At 42.8% G+C, this 14104-nt stretch overlaps 1 protein-coding gene across 1 annotated transcript in view; it reads left to right on the plus strand.

The window, feature by feature from the left end:
* ECEL1 (endothelin converting enzyme like 1) overlaps nt 1-14054 on the plus strand; it is an 85969-nt gene extending 71915 nt beyond the window's left edge. The window contains exons 15-17 of the mRNA XM_068112028.2: nt 2500-2595; nt 3865-3941; nt 13617-14054. Coding sequence (XP_067968129.2) covers nt 2500-2595; nt 3865-3941; nt 13617-13716 — 273 coding nt within the window. The 3' untranslated portion in view covers nt 13717-14054. The remainder of the gene's footprint in view (nt 1-2499; nt 2596-3864; nt 3942-13616) is intronic.
* Nucleotides 14055-14104: the final 50 nt, after the last annotated feature.

The raw sequence follows: 14104 nt of genomic DNA on the forward strand, positions 1-14104 counted from the left end.
TGCATGAGCAAATGGAAGCAATGTTTCTTCCAGAATGACCCTGTACTTGAACTGGTTCAGGTTTCCATTCAGAACAACCAGGTCAGTTTTGCCCCCTGCATGAAAAGCAGCCCAAACGGTCACCCCACCACCTCCAGCTTGGACTCTTGGCACTACACAATCTTAGATGTGGGCTTCATGCACTTGTCTGCGCACTCGGACGCGGCCATCTTGACGATAGACCGGAAATCTAGACTCGTCACTGAAGGTCACGTGATTCCAGTGTCCTGGCTGCCATTGACGGTGCTCTCTGGCCCACTGCAATCGGCGCTGGCTGTGTTGTCTGGTCAGGCGTGGCTTTCTCGGGGGACGCCTGGCACGATAGCCTGCTTGAACCAGTCGTTGGTTGACTAGCCTTCTGGATACAGGCACATTTGTCAGTTGCTGCCACTTAGCCCTAAGCCGATTAGCTGACTTGGTACGGCCATTGCAGACTAACCGGTGCAGCTGGCGATCATCTCTCCTTGTGGTTCTGCGTGGACGTCCTGGCCTCGGTATTGGAGTAGGACCACCCCTCTGAGCATTTCGTTTCAGGATCTTTGACACCTGACCTTGAGTGATGCCACACTGCCGAGCAATAGCACGCTGTTTCATGCCAGAATTTCGTAAAGCCAACACTCCATGACAAACAGCATTGTCAAGTTGACAGACCATCTCCAGAGGAAGCAACAACTTTTGTAGACGTGCAGCAGTTGTTTTCCACTAATACAGAACGCAACAACCCTTATATACCCGATTGTGAAGCCAATCGTCAAATGTACCTGTCCTTACATTTTGTCACGCCACCTGTGATATAATCCTGTTATTGACTTCTTGCTGCGACAGACAATCAGTGACATGGTTCTTTCAACAAAGACATCACCGAAGGGTAAAAGAAACTCACCAGATTGATATACTGAGTTCAGAAAGTAAACCCAAGTCAAGAAAAAAAAAATATTCCATATTAAATGCCAAGTCTGTATATAGGATATATATATATTGGATTATAGAATATATATTATAAATATCAACAATATTACAATATTTATTGCAATATTTACAATATATTTATTACAATATTTATTTATTTACTTACAATACAATATTTATTTACAATACTGTATTTATTTACAAAAATATTACAATATTTATTTATTTACTTACAATACAATATTTATTTACAATATTTATTTTATAAATACTTAAATTTTTTTTTTTTTTTTACAATAATTTATTTAATATTTATATTAATTATTATTAATTAATAATTATTTATTTCAATATTTATTTACAATATTTATTTTATAAATACTTAAATTTTTTTTTTTTTTTACAAAAATATTACAATAATTATTTATTTACTTACAATACAATATTTTTTTGCAATATTGTATTTATTTACAAAAATATTACAATATTTATTTATTTACTTACAAAACAATATTTATTTACAATATTTATTTTATAAATACTTAAATATTTTTTAGTCCCCCTTCATTAGGGTAGGTTTTAAAGGCTTTGAGTTGCGCTTTAGGAGGGATTTGAGTGGGGTTTTAATGGGCAATCTTTGAACACGACTGTGTGTCCACCAGTTAAAAGACCGAAAAGACTCTGATGACCCAAAATACCCCCAAAGAACCAAAAGACCCATCATACCCCGATGATCCAAACGACCCAGATGATCCAAAAAGACCCCAAGGACCCAGAAGTGCCTAAGGACTCTGAAGACCCAAAACACCCTTAGGACCCAAAATACCCCAAAGACCCTGAAAGACCTCAAATATCCAAAAGGGGCCCCAAGGACCCAGAAGATCCAAAAGACCAGAGGATGCAAAATACCCAAATGACCTCGAAGACCCAAATGACCCAGAGGATCCAAAAAAAACCCCAAGGATCCAGAAGACCCCAAGGACTCTGAACACCCCAAAGACCCAAAAGACTGAAAAGACCCTGAAGACCCAATGGACCCCAAACCCCCCAAAATAGTCCGAAGACCTAAAAACCCTTGAAGACCGTTAAAGACCCAAAATACCCCAAAGACCCTTAAAGATCCAAAATAACCCGAAGACCGTCATTCTATAACTCATGCTGATTGACTGTGGCAGGTGGAACATGATTGATGCATTGTGACGTCATTGGCAAGTCAGGTGACTGTGGAAATGCATTCAGGGTGCTGCACGATTGTTCTCACAAGCCGACATTGAATTGTGAAGCTGTGTTTAACTTCCAGTGAAAAAAATCTTATCATCCACTGATGACGGTGCACAAGGTCAGAGTTCATTTTGAAACTCTGAGGCTCACACAACCTTCTCCAACCAGGAAATACAGAATAATGGAAATAAAGTACAGCACTGTCATTGCCAAACACGTGATCGACAGGATAAATGGATTATCGATTATCGGTTTGCCTTCCATTGTGTTGGATGTAACTAACCACTGATATGCAAATGTGCAGGATGGAACTTTCTGTGCACTTGGCAGGCGTATAGGAAGTGGGTGATGGAACACGGAACTGAGTTTCCACTTCCTGGCCTGCCTTACACCCACGAGCAGCTCTTCTTCCTTGCTTTTGCACAGGTGACTACGACTCGAAGTGGATAAGCTCTTATGGATTTCCTTTGTTTAGTGTTCCCATTGGAATAGTTGTCTCATGAAGCTGCCATTCCAGGTAATTCAAATCCCATATATTACGTTGATTCATCCACTATCGTCTCGTATCCTTGTAATCCATGTAAACGTAGCTAATGGCTCCTCATTAGTTTGTCCGGTATGTGATTTATGAGTAAGCTCCACCATTAGTGAACACTATAAAGCAAATCCTTTTTGATGAATCATTAGGACAATAACACTTCATCTGAACTTGCTATACACTGGCAAGTTTGTCACTTTTGTCACTTGACCGCATTAGATATCCAAATTGTGCTCAGGTGGGGCAATGTATCATTGTGTGCGCTGTCCCTCAGATGGAGCTTAAGCTGGGTGTCCTGTCTGCCAGCAATAGTTTGTGGACGGTAAAGGGTTCGTAGTGTCTTTCTGCGAAGAGTAGGCGAACTATCGCCGGCATTCTGGCCAAATTCCTGTCCTGACATACGGAGGGCACTGCATCAGCTGCACAGCCGCACCACCAAAAATGATGCAAACAGCAGCAGGCTGCATACAAAATGAATTAGAACGGCACTCAGTAGAACATACCTCCACCTGGTGGCCAGATCACCCAATGGTGAAGAATCACTTAAAAAGCTACTACCTCGATCCACATCCGGATCTTCACCAAAATTGAATCGATTCTTCCTTGTCACACACACAACCTGTCCACCAAGTTTTGTCCAAATCCATCTTTAACTTTTTTGAGATATCCTGCTATGTATCGTTTTTGGCCCCATCTCCTAATGGTGAAGAATCACTTGAAAAAATTAAATAATTCTCATATCCGAATCCATATTCAGATCTTCACCCAAATCCAATCGAATCGTTCTTGTCACATACACAACCTCTCTGCCAAATTTTGTCCGAATCCGTCCACAACGTTTTGAGATATTTTGTTCACAGACAAACGGACAGACATGGGTGAAAACACAACCTCCATCCACCTTTGGTGGCGGAGGTAATGAAGCCAAGTGCCAAGAGAGTAAAGTAAGGCCAAGTGCTGTTAAATGTGAGGCAGTGTATAAGTAGATAACACGTTGATGCTGGAGCAAGCCGAGTTATTCACAGTCGAGCATTTCCGTCATCTGTTAACCTGTTCACGGTGCTCAGTGATCCCCAAGTGCTGTGTTGTGTTAAGAAAAGAAACTTCTGATTTTTTTTCCCCTCTCTCTCTCTCTCTCTCTCTCTCCAAATGTTTAGAATTGGTGCATGAAGAAACGCCCTCAAGCATTGCTGATGCAGTTGCTCACGGACAAGCACTCACCTGAGATGTACAGGTAGAGCATACAGCAGAAAACACAAGTACAAGCCTATGAAGCTTCAGAATACACTACATCATGGTAATCCCATCGATTACACCTGGTGTTGGCTTACTGGTTAAAGTAGCTGGCTTGAGATCTTATAATCGCGAATTTGAGCCCCTGTCATGTCGTTGAATTAACACCGCATGGGTTGACTCAACCTATCATCCTTCCCAAGTCGGCAAAATGGCAAAATGAGTACCTGCAGATTTAGACGGGTCAATATACTGCCTGACCCCAAAAAAATTGCAAATTTTTGTTTTATGCTTATTTCTAGTAGTTTATGAAGTGGAAGACAACATATTAAAAGTTGGACAATTTTGACGCATGGGAAAGTCCCTCAGTGACGTCAGAAAACAAGATGGCTGCCGGCAGATAAAACGTAAAAAAATTGACTGATTATAATCATCAGACCACTAACAATTTAAAGTTAATTTTGCACCAATATTTGTATTATGATCGTTGCTGGTAGTTTATGCAGTGCTAATCCTGAGACCATTCGCAATTTAAAGTAAATATTTGCACAAATATATGTTCTTTGATTGTTTCTGCCAGTCTATGACATGGAAAGCAACATATAAAAAATTGGACAATTTTGACACATGTGGAAGTACCATATGCCTTCTAGTCTTATATTCCAGTTTCATCGTCCTCCTCCTCCTCCTCTATGTCTGGTTCAACACTCATATTGTCACAGTTGCTGTCCTGGCAATGTCCACATGCACTGGTGCACTCTAATCCATGCTTCCTACATGAACACCTTAGTGTTTTGCACCCCCCTGAACAGTTGCAGTGAATCATCTGAAGTAGTATGTCTGGAGCAGGGCTTTTGTCTGTCATCACTGGAACAAGTTTTCCTCCTTCTACCTTCCATCCCCACTCCGTTGGCTCCATTCCACAACAAAGGCCCATCCATTCCATTACCTGGTAATAGGTCCGCAGAGAATGAAACTTGCAGGCAGCGGATGTGGGTGGCAGTCTTTCAGGAGTGACAAATGCCTTAGCCCTTGCAACCTTTTTGCAGAGAATGTTGTATCTGATCGATGCCAATGAGTCGTTCTGATTTGCTTTAAACAATGCCACCATTGCTCTGCAGCCTGCAGTTTCAATAACATCCTGACTCTGCTGTGGTTTACAGAACACCTTTGAGCTGTCTATCAGTTCCTTTTCTTTCTTGATGATTCTTTGAAACCCTGACTTCTTTCCAATCCCAAAGACACGAGACGTTGCGTCACAGCCAGTTAATGCATGAAGGAACAATATATCTCTGCAGGCTGCATTTCCAAGTATCTGCTGAAGGACTTTGATATTGTAGACATTTGATTTTGCCTTGTCAGAACGGAAATAGAGTTCAATGCAGTTTGTCTCCACCATATAGAAGAGCAGGAGGAGAAGGAGATCTGTATCTTCTCCAATGAGGGTTGTAGATCTGGAAGCCGCATTTGCGACGGCCGCTTTTGCAATCTCAACATCAGCATCTCCCTCTGCTTGGATCACCTCACAGCCTTCCTTGTGCAACACCTCTATAATCAACAGTATCATTGCCTGCTTGTTTGACTCATTCGACAGAAAGTCCTCCTTTTTCCCAACAAATTTTGTTGACTCCGTAATGTTAACCTTGGTGGCATTCTTGTTTCTATTCCGACGTTGATGAGAACAGTCCTTTGTGCTTGGCCCAGCCTCATAACCATCAAACACAACAGTAGCTTTGCCATAGTGTCGTACTGTAAATGAGGCATATTCATCTGCAATGGAACTGTAGGTGAATCCCTCTGTCCACTTTAAGCGGTGAATAAGTGATCCCCCGTCAAGAACATAGTGATCTGTTCCTGGAACTGTCTGGTTGACAGCATTGTCAGATTTGGTTGTAGCATAATTCCTTATTGCCTCCGCCAACTGTGGTTTATCTGGCTGGCGCAGGATGTTTTTTGCCTCAAAAAGAGACATTGGGTATGGGCAGAGTTCATATTTCATCACTTCACCTATCTGGAGATCTCCCGTCTGTGACACCACTAAGAACCTCTGGAATAGTAACGCTGGATCTATTGTGCGGTCCTCAGCAACTTTGACTGCCCTGCTGAATGCAAGTGTCTTGGCTTTAGAACTCCTTTTGTGTGAATAGGAGTAAGCTGGGTGATCATCCATCTTCTTGACAATGTCACTACCTACTTTGAATAGGTCATGAACATTGACATCCTCATTTGCAGTAACCCCTGTGATGATATTGCGCAATGACTTGTCATCAGAAAATGGTGTGAAGCTGTCCAGTTTTTTGGCAACTTTGCCACGATCAGCTTCATCTCGACTCACCCTGGATGTTGTCAACTCCTTATGTTGTTCACTTGTTGAGTAGCTACTCGAGGTCAGTTCTTGCATAGCAAGGTTGTAGGAGGACGATATGGTTGAAGACAGAGTCCAAACTGCTCTCTGGTGCTCTGACATCCCACTTCCTCGAGTCAGCCCCCCTTGGCTTTTCAGTGAGCGCATTAATGTCTGTTCTATCACAAGATCAGAGCCTAGGCCAGCCCAGTATTGGTCACTGCGCCGGATTACATGATAACCAGATTGGAACTTCTGATGAACCTCAGGGTTGTCATCCTCTAACGCAAGCATCTTCTCGAGATAGAGTCGAGCTGACTTCAGGTAATTGGGATGGCCAGCAGCTGCAAATATCGGCAAGCAAGCTGATATGGCTTGGAGATGCATCTCCCAGGACCCCGTCCGATCAGCTGCCACAAGTGCCCTTGCAATTCCCAACATACGCTGGTAGTTGATCCAAAGTGCACTGGTTTTCGAGTCCTTTGCAAGTTTATTCCTTTCCTGATTCAATCTATTGTCAATGAAATGAATGCACTCTGATTGCAACACAGACTCTATAGTGTCACTTTCGACAGTCTCCAGGGAAATGTACAGTCGCTCCAGTTCTGCCACTTGTTCTTGAAACCCAGGGTCAACTTCCACAATCTTGCCAACAACCTGACGTGTAAGACACTGATCCACAAGCAAATGGCCACGAAAAGCACGTTGCACCGCCTTCCCACTCAGCATGTGCACAACAGCATTTTGACCATACACTGTTTCCAGGATCTCTTTCAGTCCACTTCCATCCATCAAACTTCCAATGGCACCCAACAAATTCATTAATGTGTGGAAGCTCCCAAGCAGTAGCACTGCATTATGGATTGGGTTATCAGCAGGAAGAGCATTCACTATCTCAGAGGCCTTCCAAAACAGCGGTTGGTCAAATGTGATGATTGCTGGCATGTTGTGTTTTGATGCAAGTTTGCTCAGGTAATCAAGAGTTGACAAGATGCAGGTTTTGTCACCTGGGTTCATATCAATCATTGGGAGAAACTGTATTGAGGCTTTCCCTGGGTGATCACACTCCTCATGCAGAAAGTGCATCATGCCTTGCCAATTTGGTGCACTCTTTTCGAAGCAAAATGACATCTCCCATAATATGTCAATTGGGCGATCACAAATTGATAACAAAGGGAGGGGCTGAAATTTGAGGTTGCGGTTGACGTGCTCTGCATAGCGGTAATCTATTATATTGATCTTCGTCAGTTCGACGAGCTTCCTGTCAGACATTTTCTTTCTAGATATGATGTGGCTAGATTGACGCCCTGGTGTAATAGCTGCTATCATGCCCATCCCATGAAAGGTACCCTTTCCATCCAACGTTATGATGTTTTGGTCCACATTGTCTCCAGCAAATAACAAGGATGTATCAAGAATGTCGGTGTCACCTCCAAACACATCCGGAGCAAGAGAAGAGGCTGCATTTACTTCAAACCGTTGCACTTCGGAGTAAGATGAGGAAAAGCCAAAGGTTGATAGACTATCTATCAAGAAACGAGACCTATACAAGTGATGCATTTGCACTGCAAGACCAAGCTGCAATGGTGCAATTACAGCCCTTGGACGCACTGCTTGGATGACTGCTTGTCCAATACCAGCAACCTCCCTAGATGTATCTTTCCCGACCAAAAGATGCTGCAGCAAGAATCGCAGGCTAGTTGGGACATACCCCAATGCAGCAGTAAGGCTTAGGTCTGCAGTAGTTGGGTATGTATCCCCATGTGGTGCAACTGTTGTTTTTATGTCACTTTTTATTAGTTTTGCAGCAGTCTGAAGAATTGCACGTTTTTGTGCTTCTTCATCATCTTCTCGTGGTGCATTGTAGTGGTCACGGAGGATCTGGGACATTTTTTCTCTGAATGTCACAATGTCTTTTAAGCCTCTACCCTCTGCCATGAATATAGATTCACCATATCGTTTTTTAAGCTGTTCCTTCATGTATTGGTTCCCATATGCATTGGATTCACTATCGCCCAGGTATTGTTCCATTCTAGCCACGAGGTCTGTAATTGTTAACTGTTCCTCATCATTGTCTTCAAGAAAAGAGCACACCTTATCGAAAGCCTCATTCTGGTCACTGTCCTTAGGCCTTCCCATTTTTCGTCTCTTGTTTGACTCAGTCGGCTTGAACCGTTGTGGAATGTCTCGCATTGTGCGGAAATTAATGTTGCAGGACTTGTGGTACACACAGTCAGCTGCATGGAGATCACCCTCAAAATATTCAATGCGGCCTTGAACAGCAAGGGCCCATTCATCGCTCCTTGTTTTGCAATGAACTGATATAGTTTTAACAAATGCGTCAGTCTTCACGTAGCCAAAACTGGCTGTTTCTGCATGGCCTCGCTTTGGGCCCTCTTCCTTAACTTCAGTGCCGCAGAAAAGGCAATGTGTTTTACTGTCATATGGTCCCAGGGAAATGCGAGCACTCCTCTTGACTGATGGACCTGATTCCGCATGATCCTTCTTGGTTAAAGCAATGTCCTTTTTGTTTATGTGATTCACTCGGCATGATTTGTGAACACTGGTACCAGCTAGAATTCTGATGTCAACACCCCTTTCGGCACTTGCACGGTTGATGCCTTCTGCTCCTTTCTCACGAACTGATACTGTTTCCTCACAGTCCAATCCCCTTTGGCATAAAGGGCAGGTCTCTTTACCATATAAAGAGTTCATTTTCTATCTCTGAAAATACAAAAATGAGATCTTTTAGAAGCATGCAGTCAATTTACATTGGCCATATACATTGAATGCCATCAGAGCATTCTCCGCCCCTGAAACTGAGATATTTATGTAAGATATATATTAGGAGGAAACATACTATGGAATAATCTGCATAGTGGTCATCCCATTGCTTTCTGCATCTGAAATGAATTATATACAAGGGCTCTGTTGCTTAGTCACAAGGTGCACCAGGAAAAGATATGTATAGTCCAGAAGAAAAACATACTGATAGAACCCCCCCCCCCCCCCCCCTTCCCCCAATCAACTGGTCCCATTCCTATTAAATAAATATGCATCCCCACAACTCTAGAACCTGGAAAATAAATACCATCATACACTACAGTTGTAGGAGTACAAAATACATGTAGAATATATGGGGCAATTGTATGCATAGGCCTACCTGTCTTTTTGCTACTGCCTTGGCCTTGGTTGTATTGTACTGTATCTCCTTGGTTGTATTGTATTGTATCTCCAATGTTTACCATACAACGTTGTCCAATTGAGTCCTAATTAGGTGTAATTAACTCATTCATGTGGAGTTGTTACTCAGTCAAGCTGCACAACTACCAGTGAGGAATTAGGTCATTAGCCTACATGCTGGGAGGTCATATTGTTAAAGACATGTGTCAGGTAGCAGATGTAAACATTGTTAAAGACACGAAACAAGTGTTATAAAATGTTGCCTTTGCAGCTGGTCTCAGTGGAACAAATTAATTTATATAAACAAAAAGAAACAAAAATAAAAAACCAAAGACGTTTTCGACGTAGTGAATCGTGCATGGTTTTGTGACATTTTTATCATGTCAAAAATTTTTACTTTCCCATGGTCCATTTCTGTCCAACTTTTGATATGTTCCTAAGTAAGTCTTAAAATATAAGGAAATGCAATAAAACTAAAATTTGCAATTTTTTTGGGGTACGGCTGTTCTAGTTGTATATTGACCCGTCTAATTGGTAATAGATGGCATTACATCAGCAGCACAGCTGCGCCCCCAGAAAATGATGCAACCAGCAGCCAAAGGCTGCGCACGAACCACCACCATCCCATTGATTATTGTAAACACTAGCAGAGTACCTGCCCTGTGGACAATCTTGTTCCAAGCGTGCAACATGTTCTTCTGACACGTCCCTGTTTTTTGGGGCGGTGTATAGGCAATAGACCACTGCTTCGATCGCTCACAAAAATAAGACTAACCTGGGCTGCGTACTTGAAGCAAAAAACATGCGTACTGATTATGTGCGTGGTCATATTGCTCAGGTCATTCCAGTTCAGTAATTCCCCCCAAAGGAACATGCTAAGATGGGTGAATTTTTTTTTTTTCTTAAAAAGTTGATGGAATCAAACGAAACTTGCAAAGGCATAACTTCAGGGTGCCCTGATGGATCTTCAGGGTGCCCTCATGGATCTTCAGGGTGCCCTCATGGATCTTCAGGGTGCCCTCATGAATCTACAGGGTGCCCTCATGAATCTTTAGGGTGCCCTCATGAACCTTCAGGGTGCCCTCATGAATCTTCAGGGTGCCCTCATGAATCTTCAGGGTGCCCTCATGAATCTTTAGGGTGCCCTCATGAATCTTCAGGGTGCCCTCATGAATCTTTAGGGTGCCCTCATGAACCTTCAGGGTGCCCTCATGAATCTTCAGGGTGCCCTCATGAATTAGAGGGGTCAATATATGGTTGAACCCCCAAAAATTTGATACAAAAGGTTTTTCAATGGATTCTGGTACCATTGGGCATGCTAAATAACATACTAAAAATCTAGTAACATCTGACTTCCGGAAAGGGGTCATTTTCAAGATGGCGTCCAAGATGGCCGCCAGGAGCTTAAAATGGCCATATCTCAATTATTATTCAACCTAGAAAGGTGGTTTTGGTGTCTAACCCTAGGTTTTAGGGCCCAAGGAATCCAATTGAATCAATAAAATTACCATCAGTTAATTATTTATTGACAAGTCCAAGATGGCATCCCAAGGTGACATCCTGATCCACTAAAATGGCTCTGTCGAATAGTAGTCAACCTAGAGAGATATTTTCAGTGTGTATACCTAGGTTTAAGGCACCCAGGAAATCATCAGAATTACTTAAATAAGCACAAAGTAATCAGGTAATCCAGTAAGCCAGGTTTACCAGCCCATTAGGCATTTGTTGTCTTATACAGTTAGTCGCTATTCATCGTCATCCTCCGACTCACCAGCTAATGAACCAAGTGTGTGTTTCAGATTGGAGATAAGAGTGTAATGTGTCTACACCACTGCCACCTGTGACTCCAGTCCACAGTACTCCAGTCCACTGTGATCATGCAAGTGATGCCATCCTAGATTCTGTACCAGAAACAGAGATCCACGTCCTTGATGGAGGTTCACTCCTTCACAGAATACCGTGGAAGAGTGGAGAAAGCTATGGTGAAATAGCGCAGTCGTATGCTGACTTCACCATCCAGCATTATGGTTCAGCTACGACCATTGTCTTTGATGGCTATGAGGAAGGGCCGTCCATTAAAGACAACACGCATCAGAGAAGAGGACACAATATTCATCCCATTGTTAGCTTCACTGCTGAGACAAAGTTCTCAGGCAAGAAGGAGGAGGTCCGGTCAAGAGATATCAATAAACAGAGACTGATCGGGATGATAAGTGATGAACTGAGAGAAAGGTATTGCACTGTGGTCAATGCACCTGGAGATGCTGACGTAGATATAGTAAAGGCTGCAGTGGAGGCATCTCTTCTACACACCACTACACTGATTGGAGAAGATACTGATCTCCTTGTCTTACTCCTTTACTATGCGCAGGGAGACAGTAAGAGCCTTTATTTCAGATCAGACAAGTCCAAAGCTGATGGCAGTTTTAAAGTGTATGACATCAACCGTCTAAAAGAAATCCTCGGACATGACATGAGTTCTCAGTTGATATTCATCCATGCCATGACTGGTTGTGACACGACTTCTCGGATTTTTGGTGTTGGCAAAAAGACTGCTTTCCAGAAGCTTGTAAAAGGAGACCCTGTCCTTCGGTCTTGTGCCAACACATTCACCATCCCAAACCAGACCACAGAGGCGATCGATGACCTTGGATGCCGAGTAATGGCTATCCTCTTTGGTGGCAAGTGCAAAGATTCCCTCGCAGCAATGCGATATAACACCTTCAGCAAGAAGGTTGTCTCTGCTTCGTCTTTTGTAACACCCGAACGTCTGCCCCCAACTGAATCTGCTACCAAACTTCACTGTCGTAGAGCGTACTACCAGATCATGGTGTGGATGGGAAAAGAAGAGGGTATGGATGCCATGAAATGGGGGTGGAGCCTGCAGGATAATCAGTTTGTCCCACTTATGTCAAGAATGAACGCTGCTCCAGACAGTCTCTTGAAGGTCATTCATTGTAACTGCTCCACTGCCTGCAAAGACACTCCGCTGCTCTTGTAGACGATATGGACTACCATGTACTACTGCCTGTGGACCGTGCCAACTTGAAGAATGTGACAATCCACATCACAAGTTTCTTCCAGAGGAGTCGGAGGATGACGATGAATAGCGACTAACTGTATAAGACAACAAATGCCTAATGGGCAGGTAAACCTGGCTTACTGGATTACCTGATTACTTTGTGCTTATTTAAGTAATTTTGATGATTTCCTGGGTGCCTTAAACCTAGGTATACACACTGAAAAAATCTCTCTAGGTTGACTACTATTCGACAGAGCCATTTTAGTGGATCAGGATGTCACCTTGGGATGCCATCTTGGACTTGTCAATAAATAAAAAACTGATGGTAATTTTATTGATTCAATTGGATTCCTTGGGCCCTAAAACCTAGGGTTAGACACCAAAACCACCTTTCTAGGTTGAATAATAATTGAGATATGGCCATTTTAAGCTCCCGGCGGCCATCTTGGACGCCATCTTGAAAATGACCCCTTTCCGGAAGTCAGATGTTACTAGATTTTTAGTAAGTTATTTAGCATGCCCAAAGGTACCAGAATCCATTGAAAAACCTTTTGTATCAATTTCTTTGGGGTTAGGTGAGTTTTTTTCGTATATTGACCCTACTAAATCTTCAGGGTGCTGTCATGAATCTTTAGGGTGCCCTCATGAATCTTCAGGGTGCCCTCATGAATCTTTAGGGTGCCCTCATGAATCTTCAGTGTACCCTCATGAATATTCAGGGTGTCCTCATGAATCTTCAGGGTGCCCTCATGAATCTTCAGGGTGCCCTCATGAATCTTTAGGGTGCTCTCATGAATCTTCAGGGTGTCTGAAGGAAGCGGTTCCGTTTGGCATTTTTAATATGAAATCGGCAAAGCCTAGTATTACCCTTTAGAACCCTTTAGAATGAAACATGGTGGGTGCGAAAGGTTCTTCTTCTTCATTTTTAAACGGATGGACATAGCCAAATAATGAAGCAGCGTCACCGCTTCAAAATTGCCAGTCAAATCCTCTCGGAGGATATATGAAACATACAACATACATATATGTACGGTCGGTACAGCATACGTTCCCTCCATCATCTAGAGATTTGTACTTAATTGCTTGATGTTCCCCCACCCTCTGGATCTCGCCTCCACTCTTGCCAGGGTTCTTGGCAGTGTATCCCAGTTCACGGAGTTTTCTCGAGCTTTCCAATGTCCGAATGGCTGCCCCATGAATCCCAACCGGAAATGCTCCATCTGGTGACCCGCACACAATGTTGAGATGGAGTTTCTGGGAAGTTGAGTCATTCCAACCCTGAAGGACACACTTCTGACTGCATGTGTAATTATAGAGGCTTCTCCAGGTAGTCCTTAAAAATGGCTCCTCACAAAGAGGTCAAAAGGCTGACATAATGTTTGATTCCATTGTCGTTGCGATAATCGCGTCCATTATGACGTCACTGAAAGCTGCAGCAAATGTCCACATCCATCAAAGTCCCGTATTAATGGGACGAAAAATATTTGTTTACTCATTTTACATCGTGTCATCCTTATAGTGTTTAAAAACAACGACAATAAATGAATATTATTGTTTAAATAGGACACATTTGTCAGTCATTCATTGACAGATGGTGAGGGTGAGTGGAAGAGTT

This window comes from Myxine glutinosa, chromosome 4 (assembly GCF_964187855.1).
Source record: "Myxine glutinosa chromosome 4, kmMyxGlut1.1, whole genome shotgun sequence".
In the NCBI taxonomy this organism is placed as follows: domain Eukaryota; kingdom Metazoa; phylum Chordata; class Myxini; order Myxiniformes; family Myxinidae; genus Myxine; species Myxine glutinosa.